The 27,256-nt window shown below is 35.7% G+C and overlaps 1 protein-coding gene across 5 annotated transcripts in view; it reads left to right on the top strand.

Moving 5' to 3' along the window:
- Positions 1-27,256, top strand: part of LOC136041272 (heterogeneous nuclear ribonucleoprotein R-like) — a 62,179-nt gene that overhangs the window by 2,703 nt on the left and 32,220 nt on the right. For 2 of the 5 annotated variants that reach the window (XM_065725905.1, XM_065725887.1), the window contains exons 2-3: positions 20,991-21,423; positions 22,964-23,205. In XM_065725905.1, the coding sequence (XP_065581977.1) occupies positions 21,009-21,423; positions 22,964-23,205 (657 nt within the window). In that variant the 5' untranslated portion in view covers positions 20,991-21,008. Of the gene's footprint in view, positions 1-2,176; positions 2,335-20,990; positions 21,424-22,963; positions 23,206-27,256 lie in introns of those variants that run through there. The other 3 variants (XM_065725879.1, XM_065725900.1, XM_065725893.1) reach the window with 3 other exon arrangements.

Raw genomic sequence — 27,256 nt, 5'->3', positions numbered from 1 at the left:
CATTAACCCGTCAGTTCTCATATTTATCAAACAACCTATCCTGAAACAAATCCCTGCCCCTCCCACCACTTTGACCAGCTTGAACAGATCTAGTAAATTTGTTTTTGCCAGCTCCTTGTGACATATATGGAATTCCATGCCCCTCAACCTTTGCTTCATTCGTTTCCGACATAAAACCAACACCCAACTGCACACTAATATGTTTGTTCCATATTTTACTCGAACCACTATTAGTCAATCGTCACCTCAGAGTAAAATTGTCTCTCTGGGAGATAAAAGTTTTCGAGATAATCGAGTTTATAGCTTTTAAAGACGGGTGGAGGTGACACTATAGGCCATTTACAGGGAAATAAATAGTGAATCTACATCAAGATGAGCTTTATCGAAGAAAATTTGAATTTGTCAGTCAAATGAAAAAATCTAAAAATTTTTGGGACAATTTTGCTCCCAAATTACATTCATTGTCTTAAATACAGTGGAACAAAACAACAGAACGAAAAGTTTATTTCTGTTGTATTTTACTTCAGCTAAAATATTCGCGTAAAAAAATGGAACACACCTACGTGCATAATTAAAGCATCCACAGAAATAGGTCAGTTTTCTTTATAATATCTTTAACTGATATATGGCTCAATTTTCTGATTTCAATGTCGTTTTCTTTTGATTCAGGAAAATTGGCTCCCACTTAGCCACCCCCTGGGATTTTGATAAAGTTATGCCACTGTTGGAGACCAATTAGCTCCTGTTTTAAAACTGTTTTTGATATCTGTTCCTTTTTTTTATTCCTTAGTACATCTGATTGATTTTTTGAGTGTCTATTTTGTATTTTCTTTTTGGCTGCTCAATATTGTGCGTGAGAATTTTCTATATTGGGGGAGGGGGTCCTGGAGTAAATGCTGGCCACAGTTTTAATGCCCTCTGGCTACTCCTGTCTTGCTTTAAGGTCTAATTATTGCATTGAGATGATGTACTGCTGTAATGGGAATGGGTAAATCTCTACAAGGTTGTCTGATGCCTAGCTTGGTAGGTTCCCCTGTGTCCAATGACACTTTATTTTGTTTTATCAATTGCTATTAAGTCATACAATATTATCCATGTTGAAACAGTTTTGAAATAAAAGTAGTAAGGTTTGAGCTACAGAAACCAACATTAATTGTACCCAGACCAATTTAGCATAACAATAGCTTTTCCTATATTATTCTTAAAATTTACTTTAAACACTTAAGCAACTGAGTGCCAGTGAAAGGGGCAAATAAAAGTTTTCAAACAGCTAAAGGCCTGCTTTGATTGGCATTGTGGCTAGTCTTAACAGGTAAAAATATTAATTGTCCTTCATTGTTGGGCATTAATGAGGAAAATATAACTAATACAGTCTAAATAGGCCAGGACCGTCTTTTTTTTTTCTTACTTTACTAGCTTATCTCATATTCGAAACAATTCACACGTAAAACAGGAGCATAATTTGCTCTTTGGCAGGGTTTACCTCTCTCTCAGGTGAAATTTAGTTTCTTCAATAATCTTGTCAAAACTAAAATCAGCCTGCATAATTCAAGTGTCCACATAATTCAGTCAGTTTTCTTGGTGCAGCCTAGGCTATCTTTACCCTTGAGGTACCATATGGCTCATTTTTTAGTTTCTACTGTCATTTTCATTTGATTTGGGAAAATTTGCTTTAAAATTGCTCCCAACCCTCATGATTTTGACTAAAATACACCACTACTGACAAGGAGAATAAAATAATAAATATAGTGGTTAGCTACTAGTTTTATTAAGATGTTTCCTTCTGGAGAGCTGCTAACATCCGGGGATGTTTCCTTCTGGAGAGCTACTGACATCTGGATATGTCTCCTTCTAGAGATAACTGAGAGGCAATTTTCCTAGGAGCCATTATTTGTTACAATTTCAAAGTCGAAATGTATCGAATAAAAAAGTCGAAATAAAAAGTTGAGATTTAGGCCATTCATATCTAATTTGAAAATGTGTCTGGCATATTTGGATTTCAAACTTTCTTTGACGAAATCAATTTAGACATATTAAGGCAAATTTACATCTGATTTTAGTTTTATTAAACTAAAAGTTTCTTCCCCATTTGCAGGGCTGCGAAAGCGACGCATATGCTGTTTGTATTTTACGTTCTTGGTAATCTAGCAAAAGTTTAGCTCTAAGCAAAGCTCTTCCCAAAGTTGGGATAATACCACAAAACGCACCGTATGCCCGCCAAATTTGAAAGCCGCCGCCATTTTTGATTTTCGGCATATTGGCATGGAATGGTGTGACTGTTTGTTTATGTGACCTTGGGTGGGCACTTGATTTTTTACAATTCTTTTTAAGTAGGTAAGTAGATTTGAAAAAGAATACACAATATTGACATTGTCTGGAAATTAAGCTATTTCAGTGAAAAACTACCAAGATAGGATTGTTTAAATAGGCTAGATTTTGTTACATTAAAACATTTGATGGACTACTTACTAGGAAGTGTAGATATTCCTGAGCCCTAAGATATTCCAATTGGTTTGCTAGTTAATGGATAACGAATTATAGTCAAGGCTGGGTTATAGGCCTACTCTTGCAAATTTGCCCCACCTCTCCTAAGGAGGTAAGATAGGCCAATTGACCTGAATCATATGTTATATTTTGCTCCTTTTTCTTTGTTTAGCCACAAATTACATATTTCTCATGCATCTTTCCATTTCTTGATTTCATTGATGATATGGTAAGATTCTAGTTAATTGACTTCTTGCTATTTTGGAAAGGCTTTAGGTTAGGAAAATGAAACTTTCAGGGGTGGGTCTACAGTCTAAAGTATGTCCAAGTAAGGTTTTTAAAGTACCAACCTCCACTCCTTCTCCCTTTAGAGGGCCTGAAATTTGCCTACATGACAGGTCTATACCTATTGAAATTTTGACAAAAGAACATTTTACCTTAATTTTCAGTTACTAGTTGCTTTTTCTCTGCCTTTAGTTCTGAAAATGCAATTCCTGTTATTTGAGTTGAATTTTGAGCCATATCAATGTTTTTTTTTCTCCAAAATTTAGGAAATGTATTTGCATATTTTTGAAACCTTATAAAATGGAATTGAGTAAAGTTATGAAGTTGAAAACAATTTCGTTGTGCTTCAATTAAGCAGAAGATCTATTTTGCAAGGTTTCACTTTTAAAATAGGCTACACATATTTTTAAAGGTCATCAAAGGTCAGGGCCCTCTAGAGGGAGAAGGAGCTGAGGTAGTTGCTTCAAAATACCTTTCCAGGACATGTTTTAGTCTGTAGATTCATCCCTGAAAGTTTCATTTTCCTAACCTAAACCCTTTCTGAGATAGCAAGAAGTCAATTAACTAGAATTTTAATGATGATACTTTAATTTACTGGTATTAAATTGGAATAAAAGAGTAATGTGACCTATGATAAAATGCATAGGAAATATATATTCTGGGCTATAGGCTATATTTGTACAGGAGATAAAAGGGTCAATCATGAGTAAAATGCTTTTAGGAATGATTAGCTAGTCTAACCTAGGGTCGAACACCTTGTTTTTGAAATACCACTTTTTTTTGGCATTCCAGAAAAATCAAGATATGTTTTTGGACCACCCAAATTTTATTACAACATAAACATAATTTTTCACCAATCATTTGTCCTCACAGACTAATTTAAAAATTCTTGCCTCTGTTTTGACAAGCAAATGAAAGAAAAAATATATAGTGAATAACTATCAAGCAGTGCTGCAACAAGTACTCCAAATTTTTACTTAAGTATCAAGTATTAAGTACTCATTGTTTTTTTTACTTAAATATCAAGTAATAAGTACTTTCCAAATTCTTACTTAAGTATCAAATATCAAGAACTTGCCAAAATTGTACTTAAGTATTACTTCAATTATTTATATTATATATATATATATATATATATATATATATATATATATATATATATATATATATATATATATATATATATATATATATATATATATATATATATATATATATATATATATATATATATATATAAATATATATAAATATATATATATATATATATATATATATATATATATATATATAGTATAATATATATATATATATAATATATAATAATATATATATATATATATATATATATATATATATATATATATATATATATATATATATATATATATATATATATATATATATATATATATATATATATATATATATATATATATATATATATATATATATATATATATATATATATATATATATCCATCTGATATCAAGTCTATGCTCCCTTTTTTAAAGCCATTCTGAAGGCTTCTTAGCCCCTTCCCTTGCCTATAAAATGTCCCCTGTCATTCCTCTCTGGGAAATCTTAATCAAGAACCAGAATTTCTGTTTTTTCATTTTAACTGTTTCCCTTGTTTGGCTGGTACCCACCCAATGAAGTCCAAGAAAATAATCTTAACCAATTTTCAGCACAATGGCTTGAAAGGAAAAGACTATCAAAACAATTAATTCCAGTCAAAAACTCTTGATTGGATCAGACATATCACTTGACAGGATTAACACAGTGCACATAGAGTTGAACTTCTGGTTATTAGTGTTCAGTCAAATCTGGCATGTTTGAAAAAATACAGGGTTATTCTGAAACGTGTGGGAATGATGGAAAAAATATTGAAAGTATTGTTTTCCATTGTTTGGCTGGTGCACAGCCCACAAAGCCCAAAAAATAATCTGAACCAATTTTTAACACAACAGCTTGAAAGCAAAAGACTTTCAAAAGAATTAAGTGTAGTCAAAAAACTCCTGATTGGATTAGACAGATCACATGACAGAATTAACACAGTGCACATAGAGTCAAACTTCTGGTGATTAGTGTTCAGTCAAATCTGGCATGTTTGAAAAAAAAACAGGGATTTTTTTCCCTTGTTTGGCTGGTAGACTCCAAGCAAAGTCAACAAAATAATCTGAACCAATTTTCAATACAATGGCTTGAAAGAAAAAGACTATCAAAAAATTAAGTGCAGTCAAAAAACTTCTGATTGGATCACACAGATCTCATGACAGGATTAATACAGTACACATAGAGTTGAAATTCTGGCAATTAGTGTTCAGTCAAGTCTGGCATGCTTGAAAAAATACAGAGTTATTCTGAAACATGTCAGAATAGTGGAAAAATATTGAAAATAGAAAAATAAACTTTGGGTTGGCTTTAAAACAGATAAAAGGTAATAAAGTAGTTAATTCTCTGATTCAATAAGTAAAAACCTTAGTAACAAAAAAAAACAACTCAAATTTAAAAGTAAGGAGCCAAGTGAGTCAGTTGCAGACCTTTTTAATAAGAGAAATCAAAGCTCAATAAAAAGGAGTAGCAAAAATTCACACTTTTGGTAGCTAATTGAAGGTTGCTGGCTCTCAGTGTGCTGAAAGAAAAGAAGAGTATGGAAATGAAGTCTTGATTCACACTTTGATGACATATCTTGCCCTTGGCACCTTTTCAAGGAAACTGGCTCAAGTTTTCAAGTTCAGTTTCAGTTTTCAAGTTAAATTTCAGACATGCTATGAAAATGTATGGCATCTATATCCTTTGGCTGGTTTTCACTCAAGCAAGCTGCATGTTGTGTAGTCAATTGAGATGGTTGGTAAAACTTCCTACAAACATATATTATAAAATCATGGGCCACAGGAAGCCTGCTGATTCAGACGCATTTCATATGGCTGGTCAAACTGCAGAATGAATGAATGAACTTTATTATCCATAAAAGTATGAAAAAACAGAAAGTACAGAGTATTATAAATAAAGAAAAAAAACACAATAAACAGCAAGAAAAAAAAATTCAAACTAACAAAAGACAACATGGACTAATTAACCAGTATCAATATGGAAAAAAGGCTGCAGAGGGTCATAAAAGTGAATAAAGTAGATAGTCTTTTTAAATAAATCATCATTGGAAGACCAAATCCAAGAAGGCATATCTATTATACAAAATTGAGCAATTATTTTTCTGTTTTTGTGCCATCTAGGAAGCCTGAGGAGGAATTTGCAATATCTGAAATAAGCCACACATAGAGTATGGCGATTTTTCTTACAAAACAGATGAGCCATGCCTGATAAAAACAAGAGCACAGGGGCGTAATAGGCATTATAAATTATGCACAAACCATTGCAGTTGTAATGACTATTGTTTGGGGATATTTTTCTGTAAGCAATGTGTAGGTTTTTCAAGGCTTGATTCACTAGGGATGAAAAGGTAGTGGAAAGTGTTGGACCAAAACACAGACCAAGCCAACTAACTAAAGAAGAACATGGCAGAATTGCAGTCCCAGCAACGAATAGAGCGACTGCATAAGGGCTATTAAAACAAATAAACTCACATTTAGATGCATTAATTGACAGTCCAATCTTAGATAGTTCATTAGTTAATATAGTATAATTGGAAAGCAATCCACAGCAAGTCCGGGCAACAAGAAGAACATTGTCTGCATATGCAACAGAAGACAAACCATTATTACTGTAAGAAACAGAACTTTTAAGGGGACGCAGGGACAATGCAAGCACACATTTAAATATATTAGAAGACAATACAGCAGAAGTTGCAACCTATCTATTTCTAGCAGCTGTTTTCACACCATGAAGTGGCAAAAACCATGAGACTAAGTCAAAAATCTTCTGAGAAAAAAGGAATAAAACAAGAGCTAACAGCTCATATGGCATGAGCTCTAGCAAAATTATAAGAATCAATGGACTAATTTAAAAGAAAAATCAGAGGCTTAATTATGTTCGGGATTTAAAATAGAGCTCTGAGACACAGGGTCCTTTTAAATATCAAAATTTGTTAAGATCCAATCACCCACTTGCAAGTTAAAAATACCTCATTTTTCTAATTTTTCCTCCTCCCTTCTCCCTTACCCCCAGATGGTTGAAACAGGGAAATCAACTTAATCAAGTCAATTTGTACAGGTCCCTGACGTGCCTATCAATTTTCATTGTCCTAGCATGTCCTGAACTCGCCAAAGCACTGGACCCCCCTAACTACCCCAAAGATAGTAGATCCAGTCCGGTTTTGTCAATCATGTATCTACAACATTTGCTTATTCTACCCACCAAGTTTCATCCGGATCTCTCCACTCTAAGCGTTTTCCAAGATTTCTGGTGTTCCCCTCCAACTCTCCCCTAATGTCATCAGAACTGGCCAGGGTTTAAAATAAGAGCTCTGAAACACGATATCCTTCTAAATATCAAATTTCATTGAGATCCGATCACCCATTCTTAAGTTAAAAATACATCAATTTTGTAATTTTTCTGAATTAACACCCCCTCCAACTCCCCCAAAGAGAGCGAATCCATTTTAGTTGTGTCAATCACGTATCGAATTATGCTTATTTTTCCCACTAAGTTTCATCTTGATCCCTCCACTCCAAGCATTTTCTGAGATTTTAGGTTTCCACCTACAATGTCACCTGATCCGGTTGGAATTTAAAATAAGAGTTCTGAGACATGATATCCTTCTAAACATCAAATTTAATTAAGACTCGATCTAATTTTTCCAAATTAACCGTCCTCTCACTTCCCCCCCCCAGATGGTCAAATTGGGGAAAGAACTATTTCATATTTAATCTGGTCTGGTCCCTGATATGCCTGCCAAATTTCATTGTCCAAGCTTATCTGGAAGTGCCTAAACTAGCAAGACCAGGACTGACAGAAATTGTGCAATCACTGTATGTCACTTGGTAAATACCAAGTGCCATACAAAGTAATTTTTCTCTTGGGATGGAATATTTGTTTGAAGGTCGGCTTCAGTATGACTTATTTTGGAAAAGGGTTATTTTTAGGCTTTGGGCAAGCCATGGGTGGAAGTAGTTATAGACCCTACTAAACTGAAGGAAAACTTGACTTTCTTAAAACTTGAAACCACCTCCCCCTTGCCCTATTTTAGATAGGGCTTGTGATCAGAGCTTGATATGAGCCCTGATCCTAGTCATCTTTGGTCTAGCTTTCATTTGGATCTGTTGCTCCATTTGCATGTTATACTAATTTAAACCAAAAGCTTGACTTTTTCAGCACTTCAACCGACTCCCCCTCATTCTATTTGAGCTAGGGTTTTCATCTCAAAACTTGATGCCTACCACGTTCTTAGGCACCTTTGATTCAATCTTCACTGAGATCCATCGATCTCTCACAAGTTATACTGAATTAAATGAAAAACTCAACTTTTTTAGCACTTAAGGCCCCTCCCCCTAATTAAGCTAGGGTCTTCATCTCCAAACACTATTTGTCTTATGGTTTTGGCATCTTTGGCTTGACTTTCATTGAAATCCATTACTTCATTTGCAAGTTAAACTTAGTCAAACAAAAAACTAAATTTTTTAGCACTTAAAGCCACCTCCCCCTTGCCCTAATTAAGCTTGGGTCCCCATCCCAGAACTCAATGCATATCATACTCTTAGGCATCTTTATTCAATTTTCATTCATTTGCAAGTTACAGTGAATAAAATGAAAAACTCGAATTTTTTTAACACTTAAAAGCCCCATCACCCTAATTAAGCTCAATTTTAATCCAAATAGTTCAATTTTAATACAAATCTGACTGGCGGTTCTCCCGCTATACTCGATTGCACAGACGGGCAGACAGACAGACAGATCTCAAAAACCTATCTTGATGGATATTTTCCACTATCCAAATAGGTGATGATGCCTGGATGATGATATGCTATTGTTTTCTTTTTTTGGATCCAATGAGCCAACATGGCTACCTAAGTCCATCCGTCTGTGTAATCATGTAAAGGGGGAGAACCGCTGGTTGGATTTGGATGACAATTTTGATGGCCAGATTTGGTGCCAAGGATCATGAGACACATCAAGTTGAAAGATGAAGACCCTAGCTCAAACAGAACAGGGGGGAGAGGGCTTCACCTGCTAAAAACAGTTTTTCATTTAATTCAGAGTAACTTGCAACTGGAGTGATGGATCTGAATGAAAATTGAACCAAAGAGGCCTAAGACCATGACACATATCAAGTTTTGATATAAAGACCCTAGCTCAAAATTAACAAGAAGGAGTGGGTTTTAATTCCTGAAAAATTTAAGTTTTCTGTTTAATTTAGTATAACTTGCAAATGGAGTAATGGATCCGAATGAAAACTAGACCAAAGATGCCTAAGATCAGGGCTCATATCAAGTTCTGGTATTGCAAATCCTATCTCAAATTAGGCGAAGGGGAGAGGGTTTCAAGCCTTAAGAAAGTTGAGTTTTCCTTTAATATAGTAGGGCTTATAACTTATGAATGGAGTGACAAATCTGAAGTCAGATTCGTCTGAATACCTGAATTTGCTGGAAAAAATTTGACAAAATATCACTGGATTGGATCCAGCTAGAATTCCCTAGACTTGTTTATTGCAGACAACATTTAGATGGGCAAAGATTCATAGCTTCAGTAGTTTTACCAATAATATGGTCCTGAAGATGATGAAATGGTAGAAATCTGGTTCAGTTGACGAGATGACAAAACGTAAACACTAATGTCAGAAATATAAGCCCAAATGGACTACAGTATGCAACATTTAGCACAAAACAAGGGAATTTAGCTCACTGTCGACCAGTGAACTGTGAAATAATTTCAATTTTCTTTGCTATATAACTTTAAAACAAAAATTAAACCAAGTGTTAATCATACTATAATTTTTTTCGTCAAAAACAAACACCTTATTTCATATCCAAAATCAGGGCATGGAGCTATATCTGAGTTTACTCTAAATGAAACGGTGATGTTTTCTTGTACATTACCAAAGCAAACACACACAAAAGCTATATCTGAGTTTGCTCTAAATTTAAAGGTGATGTTTTCTTGTACATTGCCAAAGCACACACACACAAAATTTTTGTGTCAAAGGTAAAGTATTTGAAAAGCAAGTACATTAAAAGTATCTTAAGTAATAAGTATTTCGTAATCTTACTGAAGTATCAAGTAATAATAATCCAGGACTTTTAGGGTTTGACCCGGACAAAATTGCAATATAAACGAAAATGGTACCAAAATGATCAGAAAAAAATTCTGTACAACATAGTAAAAGTCCCCATAAATCCGAGTGGGGCGAGTACCCGAAAAACAGGGGAAAAGGGGGAAAATGGGAAAAATGCCGAACATGCCCAGAAAATAGTTTAAAGTGAGTTTTATGGGGTTTTCACATACGCTGATTACGAAATTGACATCGAAAATTCAGTATAGAAAAAGAGTACTACGGAAAACGGGGGAACAGGGGAAAGAGGGGAGAAAAGAAAAGAATACAGGGTAGGGGTAGAAAGCAGTTTGAAAGATATTTTCTGGGGTATTCCTATCTGGTGATTACGAAATTGAGAAATAAAATGATATAAAAAAATCGATTAACATAAAACGGGGAAATGGCGGGGGGGGAGGGGAAAAGGGAAATATACAGGGTAGGGGTAGAAAGCATGTGGAAATGTGTTTTCTGGGGTTTTTCTATCTGCTGATCACGAAACTGACCCCTAAAATGAAGGAAAGAAAACGAGAACCATGAAAACCGAACTAAACTGGAGGAAACAACGGAAAAGGGGAAGGGAGGCCTGACTCCTGAGCCAGCTGCTAATGGCTAATAAGTAGGCCTATGGACAAAATAACTCGCTTAAGTATCAAACTTGTACTTTCTTGAATCACAGACATTTCTTACAACCATTTGAATTACTAAACATAAAGAAAACAACCGCTTGGCAGTTATATATAAAATGGCTATTATATGTAAAATTTGCACTTTCGAAGGCAGTATAGTTGACTTGAAAAACACAGTATTGATATCACTAGTCGAGCTCCTCGTCTTCGACAATCTTGTTGTCCCTTTTCAAACAGTTGATACCCTGACATTCTCCGCACGCGAACGTACACGCTAATCCATTTTTCTTGCAGCTGCATCGCGAGTTCTCGCAGCCTGTCTTACAGTTGCATGTCACGACACTCAAAAGAGTCTGAGGTGCGGGCAACAAATGGGTCATCACAGGTGAGTATTTATGGTCTCTGAGGACCCAACCCCAGTCAGCTGGGTCGAGGTCAGCTGGTTCCCCTTTCCAACCAGATACTTGGAGGCGCACTCGCTGGGAGTGGAATGAAGCTGCAGCTTTGGTTGGCGGAAGCCTTTCAGGCTTAACAAACGCCGTAGTATTAGACAAAGAAACTTTTTCCAAGAAAATTCGATGTCGCAGCTTAGTGAGATCTTCGTTTGGTCGTGCTTTATACAAGCTGAGGAGAAGATATTCACCCGCTTTCACAATTTCATCTTTGGACGATGATTCATCCAGAAACACTTTGCATTTTTTTCTGAACACTTTGCTCTTCTTCAAAAGAGGTAGCACAGCTTGTTTTCCAAGTCCGAAAACTCGTGAGGTCGTGTCACATCCCAAGAGTGCGTGCCCTACCAGAAGCAGCCTGGATACTTCTCCCATTTTTTTTTGCACTTCATTGAGGCACCAGAACCATGTTATCGCTTCTTTTGCGTTCGTTGACGATTCGAAGTAAAGTGTTTTTGCATTAGGCGGGAGGTGATACAAGAGTAGAATCAGAAGGTCAGTGTCATTGCCAAGAACTATTGTTTCAGAGTTTTCTGCTTTCGTTACGGCAGTCTTCACGATTAGATAGTCAGCATCATCCTTCGCATGGACGACTTCAAATCCTTTGGCTCTGAGTTTTTCCCCGATGTAGCTTATAATTTGCTGTTTGTTCTGAGAGTTGCTCAAAAACTCTTCCTTCTTTTTCTGGAGCTTCATCCCTAAACTGAAATTGATCACTTGATGCTGGCTTCCCTTACACTGTCGGTTGTGCGTAGCATCTTTCATGGTTGGACCAGCACTGTATCCATCGAAGACAACAGTAGGGGAGGTACAGCGTCGAGTAACGAAACTAACATAGCTGTCACAGATTGAATCATAAGCATCACCAATCTTCCAAGGTACTTGCTGAAGCAGCCAACCTCCGTCAACTACAGTGACACGATCTGACACTGGCAGGTGGTGAATCGAGTCCGTGTTCGCTTCTTTCCATATTGCTGACTGGGGACTATTGGATCCGCTAGATGTCATTCCGTCAGGATAGGTTTTGTCGTCGGCACTGGAACTCCGCGGTGACTAGTCTACCTTGCTTCTCTTACTGGATGTCGAATTAGAACAGGATTATGTTGACGAACCCACGCGCTTGTCGATAACAGCGAGGAATACGGAATAATATAATTTCAGTATTTTTCCGTATTTCTTTCTCGAATTTTTTCTTTGCCTTTTCCGAACCTATGGGGTAGCCGAACCTCTATAGATCTCCTGTATTTGTTCTCGAACTTTGTTTTAGATGTCAATTTTATAATCAGCAGAGAAAAACCCTAGAAAACACATTTCCACATGCTTTCTACCCCTACCCTGTATATTTTCCTTTTTCCCCTCCCTCCCCCCCCATTTCCCCGTTTTATGTTAATCGATTTTTGTATATCATTTTATATCTCAATTTCATAATCACCAGATAGGAATACCCCAGAAAATATCTTCCAAACCGCTTTCTACCCCTACCCTGTATTCTTCTCTTTTCTCCCCTCTTTCCCCTGTTTCCCCGTTTTCCGTAGTACTCTTTTTCTATACTGAATTTTAGATGTCAATTTCGTAATCAGCGTATGTGAAAACCCCAGAAAACTCACTTTAAACTATTTTCTGGGCATGTTCGGCATTTTTCCCATTTTCCTCCGCATTTCCCCCTTTTCCCCTGTTTTTCGGGTACTCGCCCCACTCGGATTTATGGGGACTTTTAGTATGTTGTACAGAATTTTTTTCTGATGATTTTGGTACCATTTTCGTTTATATTGCAATTATGTCCGGGTTCGACCCTTTTTTGAGCTAAAAGTCCTGGACTATAAGTACACCCTAGAGTTTTTACTTAAGTACAAGTACAAGTAATGGAAAATTTTACTTAAGTAGTACTTCAAGTAAAAGTACTTGAAGTAAGTGACAGCACTGCTATCAAGTAATAAAAGGTACATTTTAGAATCAAAAGAAAGTTGGCTTTTTGTTAATATGGGATTAAAACTGAAATACTAAAAGAATATAGATCTAGCCTATACATCAAATAGGATAGTTGATATTTCAAAAAAGAGGTCATTCTAGGTAAGCCAATAGACTAATAATTTCAAGTGTTTGATCTTAAGAAATTTTAATAATAACCACATTGATACATAGGTTTTTATCTATTCATTGACATATACAATTTCTATTAATTCGTATATGCTAGTAAGATGTGAGAATTTTTGTTTTATATAATTTTGTGCAGTTGAATACTGTTTTCTACCCTACAATTCTACTATATATTATGAAGAAAGAATTGTTGCCTTCTCAGCAGGCCTAATTGTAGACTATACTGATACCCAAGAGACCACATTGTCAAAGTTTTCTATATGTCCTAAGGCTATATGACCAGCAAGATAAGGTTGCATTAATCCCCTTCAAAGAATCTTTCTAGAGGTGTGACTTCATCAAGATTTGGCAGGATCTCAGGTTAGCTTCCATTCTGATTTTCTCCAGTCACAGTCAACACCTTTTTTGAATAAATCAACAGAATCAAGTTGAACGATTGAATCTGAAAAATTATTCCACAGTGGTACAGAATTCACAGCAAAGAACTTCAATGTTTCTTCTTTTTTTTCAGTAAAGTTCTAGTTTAATGGCTTTCTGATATCATATGAAGTAGTAGGGCTAGGTGAGTAAAATGATAAGGTTAAAGATAGCAAAAGGAAAGAGACAGAATACTCTCCAGAAAGAGACATACTAGAACAAAAAGATAGAGATTTACATTGCTAAGTTTATGCTCTTTTTCATGATTTTGTTTGCAATTTTGATAGACCTTTGTCTCATGGATGTGAACACAGCATTTGAGTTTATCTGTAATGTAGGAGTAGAAGTGAAAAGTTAATTCCAAGGTACTATATTAGAGAGGATCGTAAAAAATGAAAAAACTTGCCAAAATTTGTGCTTGATACAATATCCATAAAAATAAACTTTGGAGATATTATTTGTTGGTTAAGGATGATAAATCCTTGTGTGCTTATAAGAAAGCAAGAAATGTTGCAACAATCTCTCTGTGATCACACAATTAATTGCAGAGTCATCATTAATTCCTTGCAAAATTATTCAAAGAGGTACTAAAAGTATGTAAATAGGGGAAGCAATGATCAATTACCATCATCTGGAATCCTCAGTGATCCAGTCAATGGTGAATCTGATGATGATGATAGGACAAAGGCAGCTGTTTTTAATGAAATTTTTCTATCATTCTTTGTAAATCCTGCTGCTCCTGTGCAACTTAATTCTATGCTGGTAGCTCCCATACTGTAATTTGTGTTGCAGTTTGATGATTCAGACATTATACATGAACACATTGAAATGGTTATACAGAATCTTTGATGTTGTTGACAACGCCTTTGATATTGACCATGCATGTATTGGCTTCTTGTTTAGCCAGTCCTCTTGCTTCTCTATGTAACCTTTGTTTATGTTCTGGTTGCATAGAAAAAGACAGCGATAAAACCTCTTCTTAAGGGTGGATTAAGGTCAGATTTCAGTAACTTCCATTCTATTTCAAATACTTCAATTTTGTATAGGACTATAGAAAAAGTAATTGATGATCACCATCCAGATTATCTTGAAAGAAAATACTGCAGCATATAGCACATCATCATTTCAGGAAAAATAGGTCCTGTATCACCCAGATAATTGAACTTATCAAATATTTTCAAATAATAGCTGACTTAGCTCAAAAGTTTGATTGTGTTAATCTTGATTTATGTAAGGCATTTGACAATGTTTGAATACCTCTGCTATTGAAGAAATTTCAGAATTATAGGATTGGATAGAGATCAAAAGGATGTTTAGAATATTTAACCTGCAAAGCTTTATTATGCTGTATAGAACAATTATGTAACCTATAGTTGAATACTGCATATATATGTGGTATCCAAGAAGAAAATCTGATTTACAGCTTAATGAAAAAAAAACTTGAAAATGGCAATCAAACTGATCCTTATTTTAAGTATTTGCTAAGCTGTTCTGAGCCTACCATCTCTGTAATTCAGGAGGGTTAAATTAGATTTAGTTAACACCATTTCAAATTCGTAAAGGTGTTGATAATTTATCTTGTTGTGATTTCTTTCAATGTGGCCATTCACCTACATGAGAGAACTTATTAAAGATTATACCAGAAAAATTAAAAAAAAAGGCCGGACAGGGCTCTTTTGTAAATCATGGAACATGTCACCTGACCATGTTGTTTCAGGAAATAATGTTTTAGCTTTTAAACTAGCTTTGGTTGGAACTTTTTTTTATGAAAGGCAGTATATAGAACCAGACTATTTATGGTATTTTTATGATTTGTTTTACTTAATGCCCTTAAGAAGGGTGTCATGAATTTGTCTCTTTTTACATTCTGATGTATGGTATTTGGTTTTTTCTGCAATGGGCTTAGCTTAAGTATTAATTTGTTATTTGTGGTACCAGTCAATTTCCAGGGGTCCAATTCTTGTTTATTTTCTATTTGTAACAAGACAAGCCTATGGCTTACTCTGTTTTTGTTTAAGATAAAATAATAAATACATTTCTTTCAAAGCTCCCCTTCCTCTATATCATTCTAGACTAAAGACAAAACAAACATGAAATAAAATTTGTATCATAAGATTCCTTATCTTATGTTCCTTTTCAGCCTAGTAGTTATTACATTGACAATGTCCCCCCTCTCCTGATGGACACATGTAGCCCTGGTAATATATTTGTTTGTTACTCTTCCAATCGACTGATTAGTTATAAAACCAGTTTCTGTGTGTGCTTGGGGATATCCAGTTTAGCCTTAGTGATTGCACTGAATATTGGGACAAGACAATTATATTAAATGAGCTGTAAAAGTGAATAATAATAGAAGTAAACATGATGATCTGATTAATGTAAATATTTTGCATATTATATAGTGATAATTTCATTGTTTTGTTTAGCTTAGGGCTGCATGAGGTCATTAAGGAGGTGGGAGGTCATGGACGGATTGTCAAAAATACAAACAGAACCATAAAATTAATTATTTAAAAATGTCTCTTTTTGTTGTAGCATGTACCCTTCTGGAGAGCTGCTATTCTTAACCTTTGCTAAATAATGCCTATTCAGGGTTTGAACTATTCCATGGAATAGAGCTATCAAGGGGCAATTTGTATCTTTTGAATTTCATATTGTTCCCTTTTGATTAGGCCTAACCATTGACTAGTACCAAGCTTTTTCCTAAATGTAAGAAATTTATTTACACATCTTTAAATTCAGATGTAAGGAAAGGTATCAGGTTGAAAGACTTGACAGCTTTCAAGAAAACTTACAAGAGAGTATGAAGAAGCAATTGCAGATGCTTCCAAATCAAATCACAATAAATTTTGGAGGCATGCTTCCCTACAAAAATCTTACAGTCAATCAGTAACTGAGGTTTCAATTGATGGGACATCTATTACCAGCCCTAAAGACATAGCTGAGGCACTGTACAATCAGTTCCAAAAAGTCTTCACTACCAGATTGAAATCCACTCCCCAATCAACTTAAGTATACAGTTGATAAACCAAAGTTACTAATTACTGCCTCAAAGATGATGTTGAGGATAGACTGAAAGACCTAAACCAGAACAAATCTGTGGGACCTGAGAGAATACACCCTTGAACATTAAAAGAAGATCATGCAGAACGGGCTTTGCTTCTTGCAGCACTTTTCCAAAAATCCCTGGATGCAAAGAGAGTGCCACAGGACTGGCAGAATGCTAATATCATCCCTATCCATAAAGGTAGCAGCTGAGTAGGCACAACACATTACTGCCCTATTAGCATTACATCCATTGCTGGAAAATCCAGGAAGGAATTGTAAACACTACAACTGTCAGATACCTCATGCCAACAATCTTATTATAGAGAGTCAGCATGGACTTAGATCAGGACAATCTATTGATACAAATCTAATAGATGCATGTGATTTTGTCACTGAGCTCCTAGGATAGCGCTAAAGTGGAAAGTGGAGTCCCACTGGGAACACTTCTTGGTTCAACATTATTTAACATCTATATCAATGATGCCCCACAATATGTCAAAATAATACGAATGTGTATGCTGATGATTTGAAAATCATCAACCCTGCAAAAGCAGCCAAAGAGCAAGCCTTGTTACAAGCTGGCCAAGACAAACTCTCAGATTGGGCAAAACTCTGGAGGTTAGAATTCAACATTAAGAAATTCAGGGCAATTCATTTTGGCAGAAAAAATGCAAGGGGTCAGTAACACATGTGTGGATTAGATGGTGCTGGGCAGATGATTGATTCCTTCCATGCTGAAAGAGACCTGGGTATACTTTTAGATGAAGAATTGAAGTTTGATCAACATGCTCAGTCAGTTGTCTCCAAAGGACTCTGGGTCCTGGCAATTGTAAGAAGAACATCCCACAGTAGGTCACCAAAGCTGATGTTAAAGCTATATAAAGAACTTATTTAACTAAAACTGGTATTTGGTTTGTCTGTGTTGACCCCATTAAATAAAGGTGACAAGAAAAATAAGAGAGTATCCAAAGGTGAGCAACTAAATCAATAGAGGGTTGGTAGAAGCCTGGAGTACCCATCCCCCCTGGAGAAGTTACAGATTCCTGCCTTCTCCTATTGATGGAAGCATGGGTGTGTTATCATGGTGTACAAAATGCTGCACACTCAGTCCTTGCAGCAAATTATGCTTGAACCTGACCAGTCAACAAGACCTATAGGACACACCTTGAAGTTGTATTGCAAACAAGCCAACACCAGACTGCAGAACACCTTCTTCCCAAATAGAGTTGTGGGACTCTGGAAGTCCTTAAGTGAAGAAGCAGTCTCAACCCCTAGTGTGGAGGCCTCTAAGGGAGCTGTAGACAAGATTGGTCATCCAAGCCATGGCTTTAAGAATGGGATGCAGTCAATGCATTGGCTCAACATCTTCACTAACCAGCACCTACATCATAATACCTTATTTGCTGGACAATGCGATTTAAGGTAATGAGGATCAGAATTGTCCCTTTTGCCTCATTTAAGTTGCTGATCTTTTTCTCAAGACTTTTCTTTTATAATACAAGTATTGTAAAAGGTCATGAAAGTATCCTTTATAGAAGAAAGAGGTAGAGGTTGGTAGTTCAAAATATCTTCCCAGATAATTTTTAAGACTGGCCCAATTCCTGACAGTTTTATTCATTCACCCAACTCAACTACTTTCCAATATAAACAAAAGCACCTTGTCTAGGACTTGTAGTGAGATCTCAGTATGATAGTTTGTAAAACCTCAGTAGTTAGGGTAGAAAATTAGTAAATGGCTGTCAGGATTTGGTAATACTGTTCTTCATTTTGTACTATGTTTCTGGAGGTGTTTGAGCAATTTATGACAAAAGGTACATTATTCTTAAAGATCAGAGAGAAGATTTATAAGAGGCGTTAATTAATATGAAATCAACATACTATAACCAAATCTGCCTTTACAACCTGACATTCTCATAACATTATGAAATTTTGCACTCCTATTCTAATGCATAAAATTGGTTATTTGCAAAGTTTCAGGCTTTCCCCTCATGTGACTTCTGAATTTTTAGTTAGTAAAGTATAAGTAGTATATTTTGGTAAATATTGTTATCTTTAAACAAAAATACACCATCTTGCTAACTCAGATAGACATGAAACATAAAAAATATATTGTTTTAATTTGTGTGAGCTTAAAGCACATGCAAAATTTCAGCTTAGCAATCTGAGAAGTTTTAAGTTATTACCAAATAAGTACTCGTGATTGCTAACTTTTAGAAATTACATATACCTCATGGCATGTGCCAAGAGGGACAGAAGTGTGTTAACCATTACAGGTTAGGTGTCTCATACATGGTGAGACAGTTGCAGAAGTACTCTAGACTCTTCTAGAGGGGATTTTTATTTTTAATATCAATAACAGCACTCTCCTATATCCAAGGATTTAATGGCTCACCAATATGTGTCATAAAATCCTTGTTGAATAAGAGAAGAGAAGATTATCTGCCAAGGTATGTAAGAACAGGTTGTCCATGGTTGCATCTTTGTTCCCTATCTTCTGTAGCCTTGGTTCATTTTCCCTTTTTTTGAACCAATCTCTTTCTCATAGGTCCTGCAAAGAAAGAAAAACGGCAAATATGAGGTCTTTGCAAATTTATGGTATAGGGAAACCTATACTGCCAAACCATGCAAAAAAAGACAAACTTCCAGGATATCGCCAGACTATTCCTAGATTCAGCTTCTACATAAGACGGCATTGGAAAAGCTGGAGAGAAGGCCATGCTGATCTTATTTAAGGCTGTAGAAAATGAAACAAGTCTTGACCAGGTTCGCTATGGAAAATTCCTTGAAAAAGTCGCAAGCTCTGGGAAATATGTAGAGGCAAAAACGCTCTAACCAACAAGCAATGTTTGCAAATATCATTCAATTCGAGAATACTTCCAAGTACAAGCGTGGAAAAATGCTTAGTGTCGACTGGATCCTTTGGAGTATGGCTGGATCGTGCGGAAAAGAGAATTACGACCTCTGCAATCAGATTGATCACCAGCACCGCCTTCCCTTCTCTCAGTGTTTCACTGTAATTGCAAGAGCGAGTGTCCGACGCTGCGATGTTCTTGTAAAAAGCATGGCTTAAAATGTACTTGGGCTTGTTGCAATTGTAAAGGCACAAGCTGTTTTAACTGCAAAACAGTTGGTGCTAGAAACCTTGAAGACGATGATAGTGAGAATAAGACCAAGTTTTGAATAGCTTTGTCAAGTTCTGAGCTCAAAACAATTCTTTGAATTTAAACATTTATTTTCATGCTCGTCAGCAAAGAAGAGCTAGAAATGACATTACTAATCACATTTGCTGGTATTTACTCAATCAACATTTCTTGCCTCAACCTAATATTCAACCTAAAAAAAACTCAAATTTGTGAAAGAGCTAGAGCGGTAAACTTTCCGGATTCGGATTCAGCAGATATTTTTGGGTTAGGTAGTGAAAGAATCATTTGTATAACAATTTGTTTGAGGCTGACCCCTTTTTTTCATAATTTTCCTAGACTACCACCGCACTCCAGGAATATTGTCCTTGAATCTGCCAGATGATCTCCCTCGGCGATCTAGGTAGTACTTCACAAAACACTTCTAGTCAAAAACTGTCATGGGATAGCCCTGTCCACAAGTCACCAAGCTTTTCATTAATTCTTCCTCTTGAAACTCGTCAATCTCGGGGGGAGGGTCTTCCCATCTTTAAGATTTCATGACCCTTTTTCTTATACTGTGATGTCTATAGAGGACACTATAGGATGCTAAAATTATGACCAGCTTTTCTATAAGAAATTCCACCGTCAACAGCGGTTCGGAGCTCGTTCTAGGGCATCCTTGTCCACCTGCTTTCTTCTTATGCTGATGTCCCTTGATTGAGCACTTTACAACCTGAAAAGGACAGATTTTAGTTTAAAAAAAAATAGAAACAAAACTTTTTCCTTTGAAAATTGGTGAGTCATCCTCAACGATGTAGCTTTCCATCTAGCTAGCTCTCAGCTTTGCTTCACTCGTCCAGCTGTAACACCAGATAACACTTCCGACCTAAAAAAAAAAAAAAAAAAAAAAAAAAAAAAAAAAAAACAAAAAAAAAAAAAAAACACTCTTGCTTTTTATTTTTTAATCACAAAAAATCACCATATATATATATATATATATATATATATATATATATATATATATATATATATATATATATATATATATATATATATATATATATTCACTATTATTAGTAGAACCTCATCTTTGCATGTAAATTTTTTTTTTGTGCAGCTGATGGTTTTGAACTATTTTTTTCTTTTTGAAGGAATTACTTCAACACAAATTAGACTCATATATTCATAAATTTATAAGTTTGTATTGGCAATTGCTTTAATAGTACCTTACATTTTTATATTTTCTAGTTCAGATTTATCATCAGAATGGCTTCTAAACTTGATATGCCCAGTAGCAGCAAAGCAAGTTCAGACCTACAATCTTTAGTTGAACTTGGTTTGGATATGAGAGTAGCAGATCAGCTGATAGAGATTTTCAAAAGTGACAAACTCACTTTGGGGGACTTGGATGACAGAGCCATTGATGCTATTAAGGAATTTCCTGTAGATTGTGCCCTTGCTGTCTTGAAACAATTTATGGAATCAAATCTTGAGCATGTTAGCAACAAGTCTGCTTTTTTATGTGGTGTCATGAAGACATACAGACAAAAAGCAAGGTCAGGCCTAGTAAGTTTGGCATCAACCTCTTCTAATGGCTCACGTTTCTTGGCTAGAGGTCCTGATGAAGAGAAGATTGATGTGATTCTAAAAAGAACAGGATTTTGTCTAGATGTTACAACAGGTTTCTATATTTTTATCACTACTTTTGTTTGATGTGCTCAAATTATTTAGTTGTTTTCTTTTTTAAAGAGATCTTTATCAGGTTAGCCAAGTTTTATTTTGATGGGAAGATTCATTTGTTGCTGTGTGTTCGTTTTGGTTCACATTGAGAATTAGAAGCATACACAGTTATGACAGGCAATACTACACAATATTGAAGTAGGCTATTAATATTTTTAACTTTTTTCATATTTGAGATATTGAAAATGATTTTTTGATAGTTGGACACTAAGAAGATAGTTTGGTAAAAAAAATAAATAAAAATATGTAAAGAAAGGAACAACAGTACTTAAAGCACAGCAAGTATCCTTTTTTCCTTCTCTAGAATAAGTTTTTCTCTATAATGATGCTCCATATCTGCACAAAGAAGGAAGAGGAGGAGGATTTTACAATATTGAGGAGGGGATTTGATAAGCTTTATTGATCCATGGTTTAATTTTTTAATTAGTTTTTTTTTACCATAGTTTATAGTTCATAGAAAAACTATTTTGTCAAACAGCTTGTGTATTTATGTCAAATCAGCAGTAAATCTCCTTTCTAAATTTCTCAGCTGTCTATTCTTTGAACTGGGTCTCGAGAAGTTTCTTGAATTGTGCATTAAAGCTTTTTAATCTGTGTTTCTTACAGCTTTAAATCGTATATTAGACTAAATATTCACTCTGCAGACTTCTGGGTTTGTTGGAGACAATTTTTTTTTAAATATAATAATATCACTGTTGAGCCTTGTTTGTTAGTTTGAAATTCCTTGAGAAACACCTAAACAAATTGCCAAGAAATAATTACTGTCAAGGAATTGATACTATTGTTCAGATGGATCTAGGGTGCACCCCTTCAAACTGTACAAACGTTTGCCCTTTCTTAGTTGATTTTGTTTTCTCTTTATTCATCCCTTTTCTCTTTGCCTTCTAGTTATTTTTGAGCAAATGTATTTGCACAAGAAAAAGGAAACTATTAAGTGGGAGTCATTATTGAAAAAAAAAATAACAGAAAAGAAAATAAAGCATTTCTTCTGCAAGTATGCTCCTTTTTTTCTTAATTTTTTTAGTCTAGTGACTTTTTAACTCTTTGTCTAGTGAGTTTTTCTGGACAAATGGCATCACTTTGTGTGTGGAAGGTGACAAAACGGTAGAGGATGATATGTCAGTTGATAAGCTGTTGGAAACAAAAAGGATTCCAATTTAAGCTCACATGGTTTGTTTTCTTAAGAAGCTCTTAAAATTTTCTATTTGTGAAATTTTTTTTTTGTGGCAGACTCAGTTTCCCAGTAAAAATCATAATGATATTGAAAGGTTACCCTGCATGTCCTTAAAAGTTGGATATATATATATATATATATATATATATATATATATATATATATATATATATATATATATATATATATATATATATATACTGCTCTTAATTTTTCCCTATTGTGTGTAGGTCAATCTGATGAATGAACTTTTCGTTAAACTAACAATGTTCTGGGTCCAATTAAACAATAAGTTGAGAAATTTCAGGCCAGAGAAAGTATGGTGGACCTCCACCAAATTGGGAAGGACCTCCTCCCGGACCAGGCTGTGAAGTTTTTGTTGGGAAGATTCCAAAGGACATGTATGAGGATGAGATCATACCTTTGTTTGAACAATGTGGCTCAATTTGGGACTTGAGATTGATGATGGACCCATTAACAGGGATGAATAGAGGATATGCATTTGTTACATTTACTGGTAGAGATGGTGCTCAAGAGGCTGTTAGGAAAGTATGTTGTTCTTTTTTTCAGTTGTATTTTCCAAAATTACCCTCAACCAATTTGATGATCTTGTGCGGCCAAACCATTCCGAATTGATTGGACGGTCTTATAGAGGCGGAAGCCTTTTTATGGCAGTATATTTTTACTATTATAAATTACAGCTTTGATAAGAGATCCGAATAAACGACAGAAAACTAAAAACAGACACCTAATTTCCCAGGAATCTTTGAAAAACCATTTATCTTCTTCTGTTTTGTGCCAGAGATAGAGATGTTCAGATTAGTGTAAATTTAGTTTTTATGACACTTGGTATTCACCAAGTGACATATAGCAATCACAAATTCTGTCGGTCTGTTGGGGTTAGTTGGTCTGTCTGTCCCGGTTTTGCTAGTTTAGGCACTTCCATATAAGCTAGGACGATGAAATTTGGCAGGCGTGTCGGGGACCAGACCAGATTAAGTTAGAAATAGTCTTTTACCCGACTCGGCCATCTAGGGGGGAGTAGGGGGGACGGTTAATTCGAAAAATTAAAAAAAAATGAAGTATTTTTAACTTACGAAAGGGTGATCGGATCTTAATTAAATTTGATATTTAGATTGATATTGTGTCTCAGAGCTCTTATTTTAAATCCTGACCGGATCCGGTGACATTGGGGGGAGTTGGGGGGGGGACCTAAAATCTTGGAAAACGCTTAGTGGAGGGATCGTGATGAAACTTGGTGGGAAAAATATGCACAAATCGTAGATACGTGATTGACGTAACCGGAATGGATCTGCTCTCTTTGGGGGAGTTGGGGGGGGGGGTAATTCTGAAAAATTAGGAAAAATGAGGTGTTTGTAACTTACAAAGGAGTCATCAGATCTTAATGAAATTTCCTATTTCGAAGGACCTTGTAACTCAGATCTTTTATTTTAAACCCCGAGTGGATCCATTGTCATTGGGTGGAGTTGGGGGGGGGGAAATCTTGGAAAAAGCTTAAAGCGGAAAGATCAGGATGAAACTTGGTGGGAAGAATAAGCACAAGTCCAACATACATGACTGACATAACCTGACCGGATCTGCTCTCTTTGAGGGAGTTAGAGGAGGGGGAGAAATTCGGAAAAAATTAGAGTTCTCAAGTATATTAAATCCCAACCAGATCTGGTGACATTGGGGGGAGTTGGAGGGGGAAACCGTAGATCTTGGAAACGTGAAAATTGAGGTATCTTTGTCTCACGAATGGGTGATTGGATGGGTTGGGAATGGGGGTTGGAGGGGGGAAACAGAAATCTTGGACACTTTAAATCTCGGAATACGCTTAGAATCGAGAGATTGGGATGAAACTTGATGGGAAGAATAAGCACAAGTTCTAGATACGTGATTGACATCATTGGAACGGACCCGCTCTCTTTTGGGGAGCTGGGGGGATATCCAGTTCTTTGGTGAGTTCGGTGCTTCTGGACGTGCTAGGACGATGAAAATTGGTAGGCGTGTCAGGGACCTGCACAAACTGACTTGATAACAGTCGTTTCCCCGATTCGACCATCTGGGGGGCTTGAGGAGAGGAAAAATTAAAAAATTAGAGGTATTTTTAATTTACGAATGGGTGATCGGATCTTAATGAAATTTGATATTTAGAAGGACCTCATGTCTCAGAGCTCTTATTTTGAATCCCGACCGTATCCGGTGATATTGGGGGAGTTGGAGGGGGAAACAGGAAATCTTGGAAAACACTTAGAGTGGAGAGATCAGGATGAAACTTGGTGGGAAGCATAAGCATAAGTCCTAGATATGTGATTGATATAATTGGACTGAATCTGCTCTCTTTGGGGGAGCTGGGGGGGGGGGGGTTAATTTGGAAAAATTAGAAAAATTAAGGTATTTTTAACTTCAGAATGGGTGACCGGATCTTAATGAAATTTGATATTTAGAAGGAAATCATGTCTCAGAGGTATTATTTTAAATTTCGACCAGATCTGGTGACTTTGGGGGGACTCGGAGGGTGAAACCGGAAATCTTGGAAAATCTTGGAAAACGTTAGGAGGGGGGGGCCAGTGCTTCGGTGAGTTCGGTACTTCCGGACGTGCTAGGACGATGTCAATTGGTAGGCGTGTCAGGGACCTGCACAAATTGACTTGATTAAGTTGTTTTACTCGATTTGACCATCTGGGGGACTGAAGGGAGAGGGAAAATTAGAAAAAATGAGGTATTTTTAACTTACGAGTGGGTGATCAAATCTTAATGAATTTTGATATTTAGAAGGACCTTGTGTCTCAGAGCTCTTACTTTAAATCTCGACCGGCATTAAGCCTCTGATTTTCCTTTTAAATCAATATGTTGATTCTTAGAATTTTGCCGGAGCTCATGCCATATGAGCTCTTGGCTCTTCCTACCTCGTCACAAGTGACATATGAGCTCTTAGCTCTTGTTTTTGATTGAATGGAGCAGAATTTTCGTTTTAAAATTCAGGAACAGCAGTCCATAAAAAATACTCTAGTTTACCTCCTTGGAAAATATCAAATATCAACCCAAAAGAAGTCTCATTGAATAATTTGACAGCTTTGGAAGTTTCCTGTTGGGCCGCCTTGATTTAAATCTTTGGGGACACAGGATAACATTATTTGTACTGTATGTACATCGATTAGACACCGTTTTGCTGAACAATTAGTAAGTGATTATAGGTCTACTTTTTTTTTTAACAAGCCTCTTGCTAGCTGTTCTAACTGTGAACACATCTAAGATCCCCTATCAATTTTTACCAAATTTGCTGGGGAAAATTTGGTAATGGACATTTTGTATTTGAGACTTTCAGCCAACGCTGAGACTTGCAAAATGACATTGTTAGTACCGAATGTCCTTAATCTCTTTTTGAAGTTTATTATTGGTTTGCATTATGTATTAATCCTTTGTTTCTGATATCGATTTTAGAGGAGACTACTGTAACGAGTTTTTCCGCCAAGAGAAAAAAAGTGGAAGGATTAACTTTGGTAATGTTTATATGGATGACCAAGCTGCAAGAAATGAAGATGTATATCTTCATTTCTGTAGATGTCTGTAGATTATCTACATATCCTATTATCTACCTGTTAATGTATTAACAGGTAATATATTACCTGTTAAAAAATTATGACAGAGCAGGATCTCAGTAAAATCTGTTCTTTGAGGGTCCAAGAGTCTAATCGAAAACTTTGTATTCAAGTCACGTTATGGCCATCCCTGATATATTGTAATGATAAATAGGAGACCGTGGTCGAGCCAAAGCCGACGGCAGAAAACAAGGAGTAGCTTGTATCTTACAATGAAATTATTGTTGTATGTACAAGGCCTACTCATCAGTCAAGAGAAATTAATTGCGCTCTTTTTTTATTAAAAAAAAAACTTGCTAGTATGCCTTAGAAGCTCTTTACCTAAAGATTGTCAGGAAAAGCTCCTAATTTACCAGTAGTTCATTTGTATATTTCTAAACAAGTTTTGCATCGCAAGTTGAATTTTTCTCCTAATAAATATGAGTTCAAGTAAAGTCTTGAAATACCTTTACTGTCTTGAATAGTTATAAAATAACCTTTTTCATACGGTTCCCTGAGTTTTAAAAGTGAAGCAGGACTGTATATTGACTTTTCTGTAAAATTGGCTTAAAGCTGAAAAAATGTGTAACTTCACAGTTACTAGTTTTTACGCTTATTAAAATATGTTAAAATGCACTCGCTGAAAGCTTTTAGTAGTGATTTATAAAATATCTCCTGTCACACTTGAAAGAAACACGTCTTTTGAAAACTTCACTTGTACTCGAAAATTCTAGGGTTTTAAGTGTAAATTTGTCTTGCAGTTTTTTCTATTTTTTTTTTCACTTCCATAGGCGCACACAAGCGTGACCCTTTTAAGGGAAGGGGCTGAAAACCACATAGGTTGCGTAACCATGCAAATTGCTCTTGTGCAACAAAAGAACTTTAAGGGAAGAAGATGAAGTATCAATTTCACTCTGCTAGAATAGAAAAACTTCAATATAAGATTTGAATGGTGAATAAACGTGAATTTTTGATCCGTCTCATTTTGTATTTAGGACATTTTTTATTTTTTCTAG

The sequence above is a fragment of the Artemia franciscana genome, chromosome 2, assembly GCF_032884065.1.
Source record: "Artemia franciscana chromosome 2, ASM3288406v1, whole genome shotgun sequence".
Taxonomy (NCBI): domain Eukaryota; kingdom Metazoa; phylum Arthropoda; class Branchiopoda; order Anostraca; family Artemiidae; genus Artemia; species Artemia franciscana.
The sequence above is the reverse complement of the archived record's forward strand: the minus strand, read 5'-3'. Positions and strand labels throughout refer to the sequence as shown.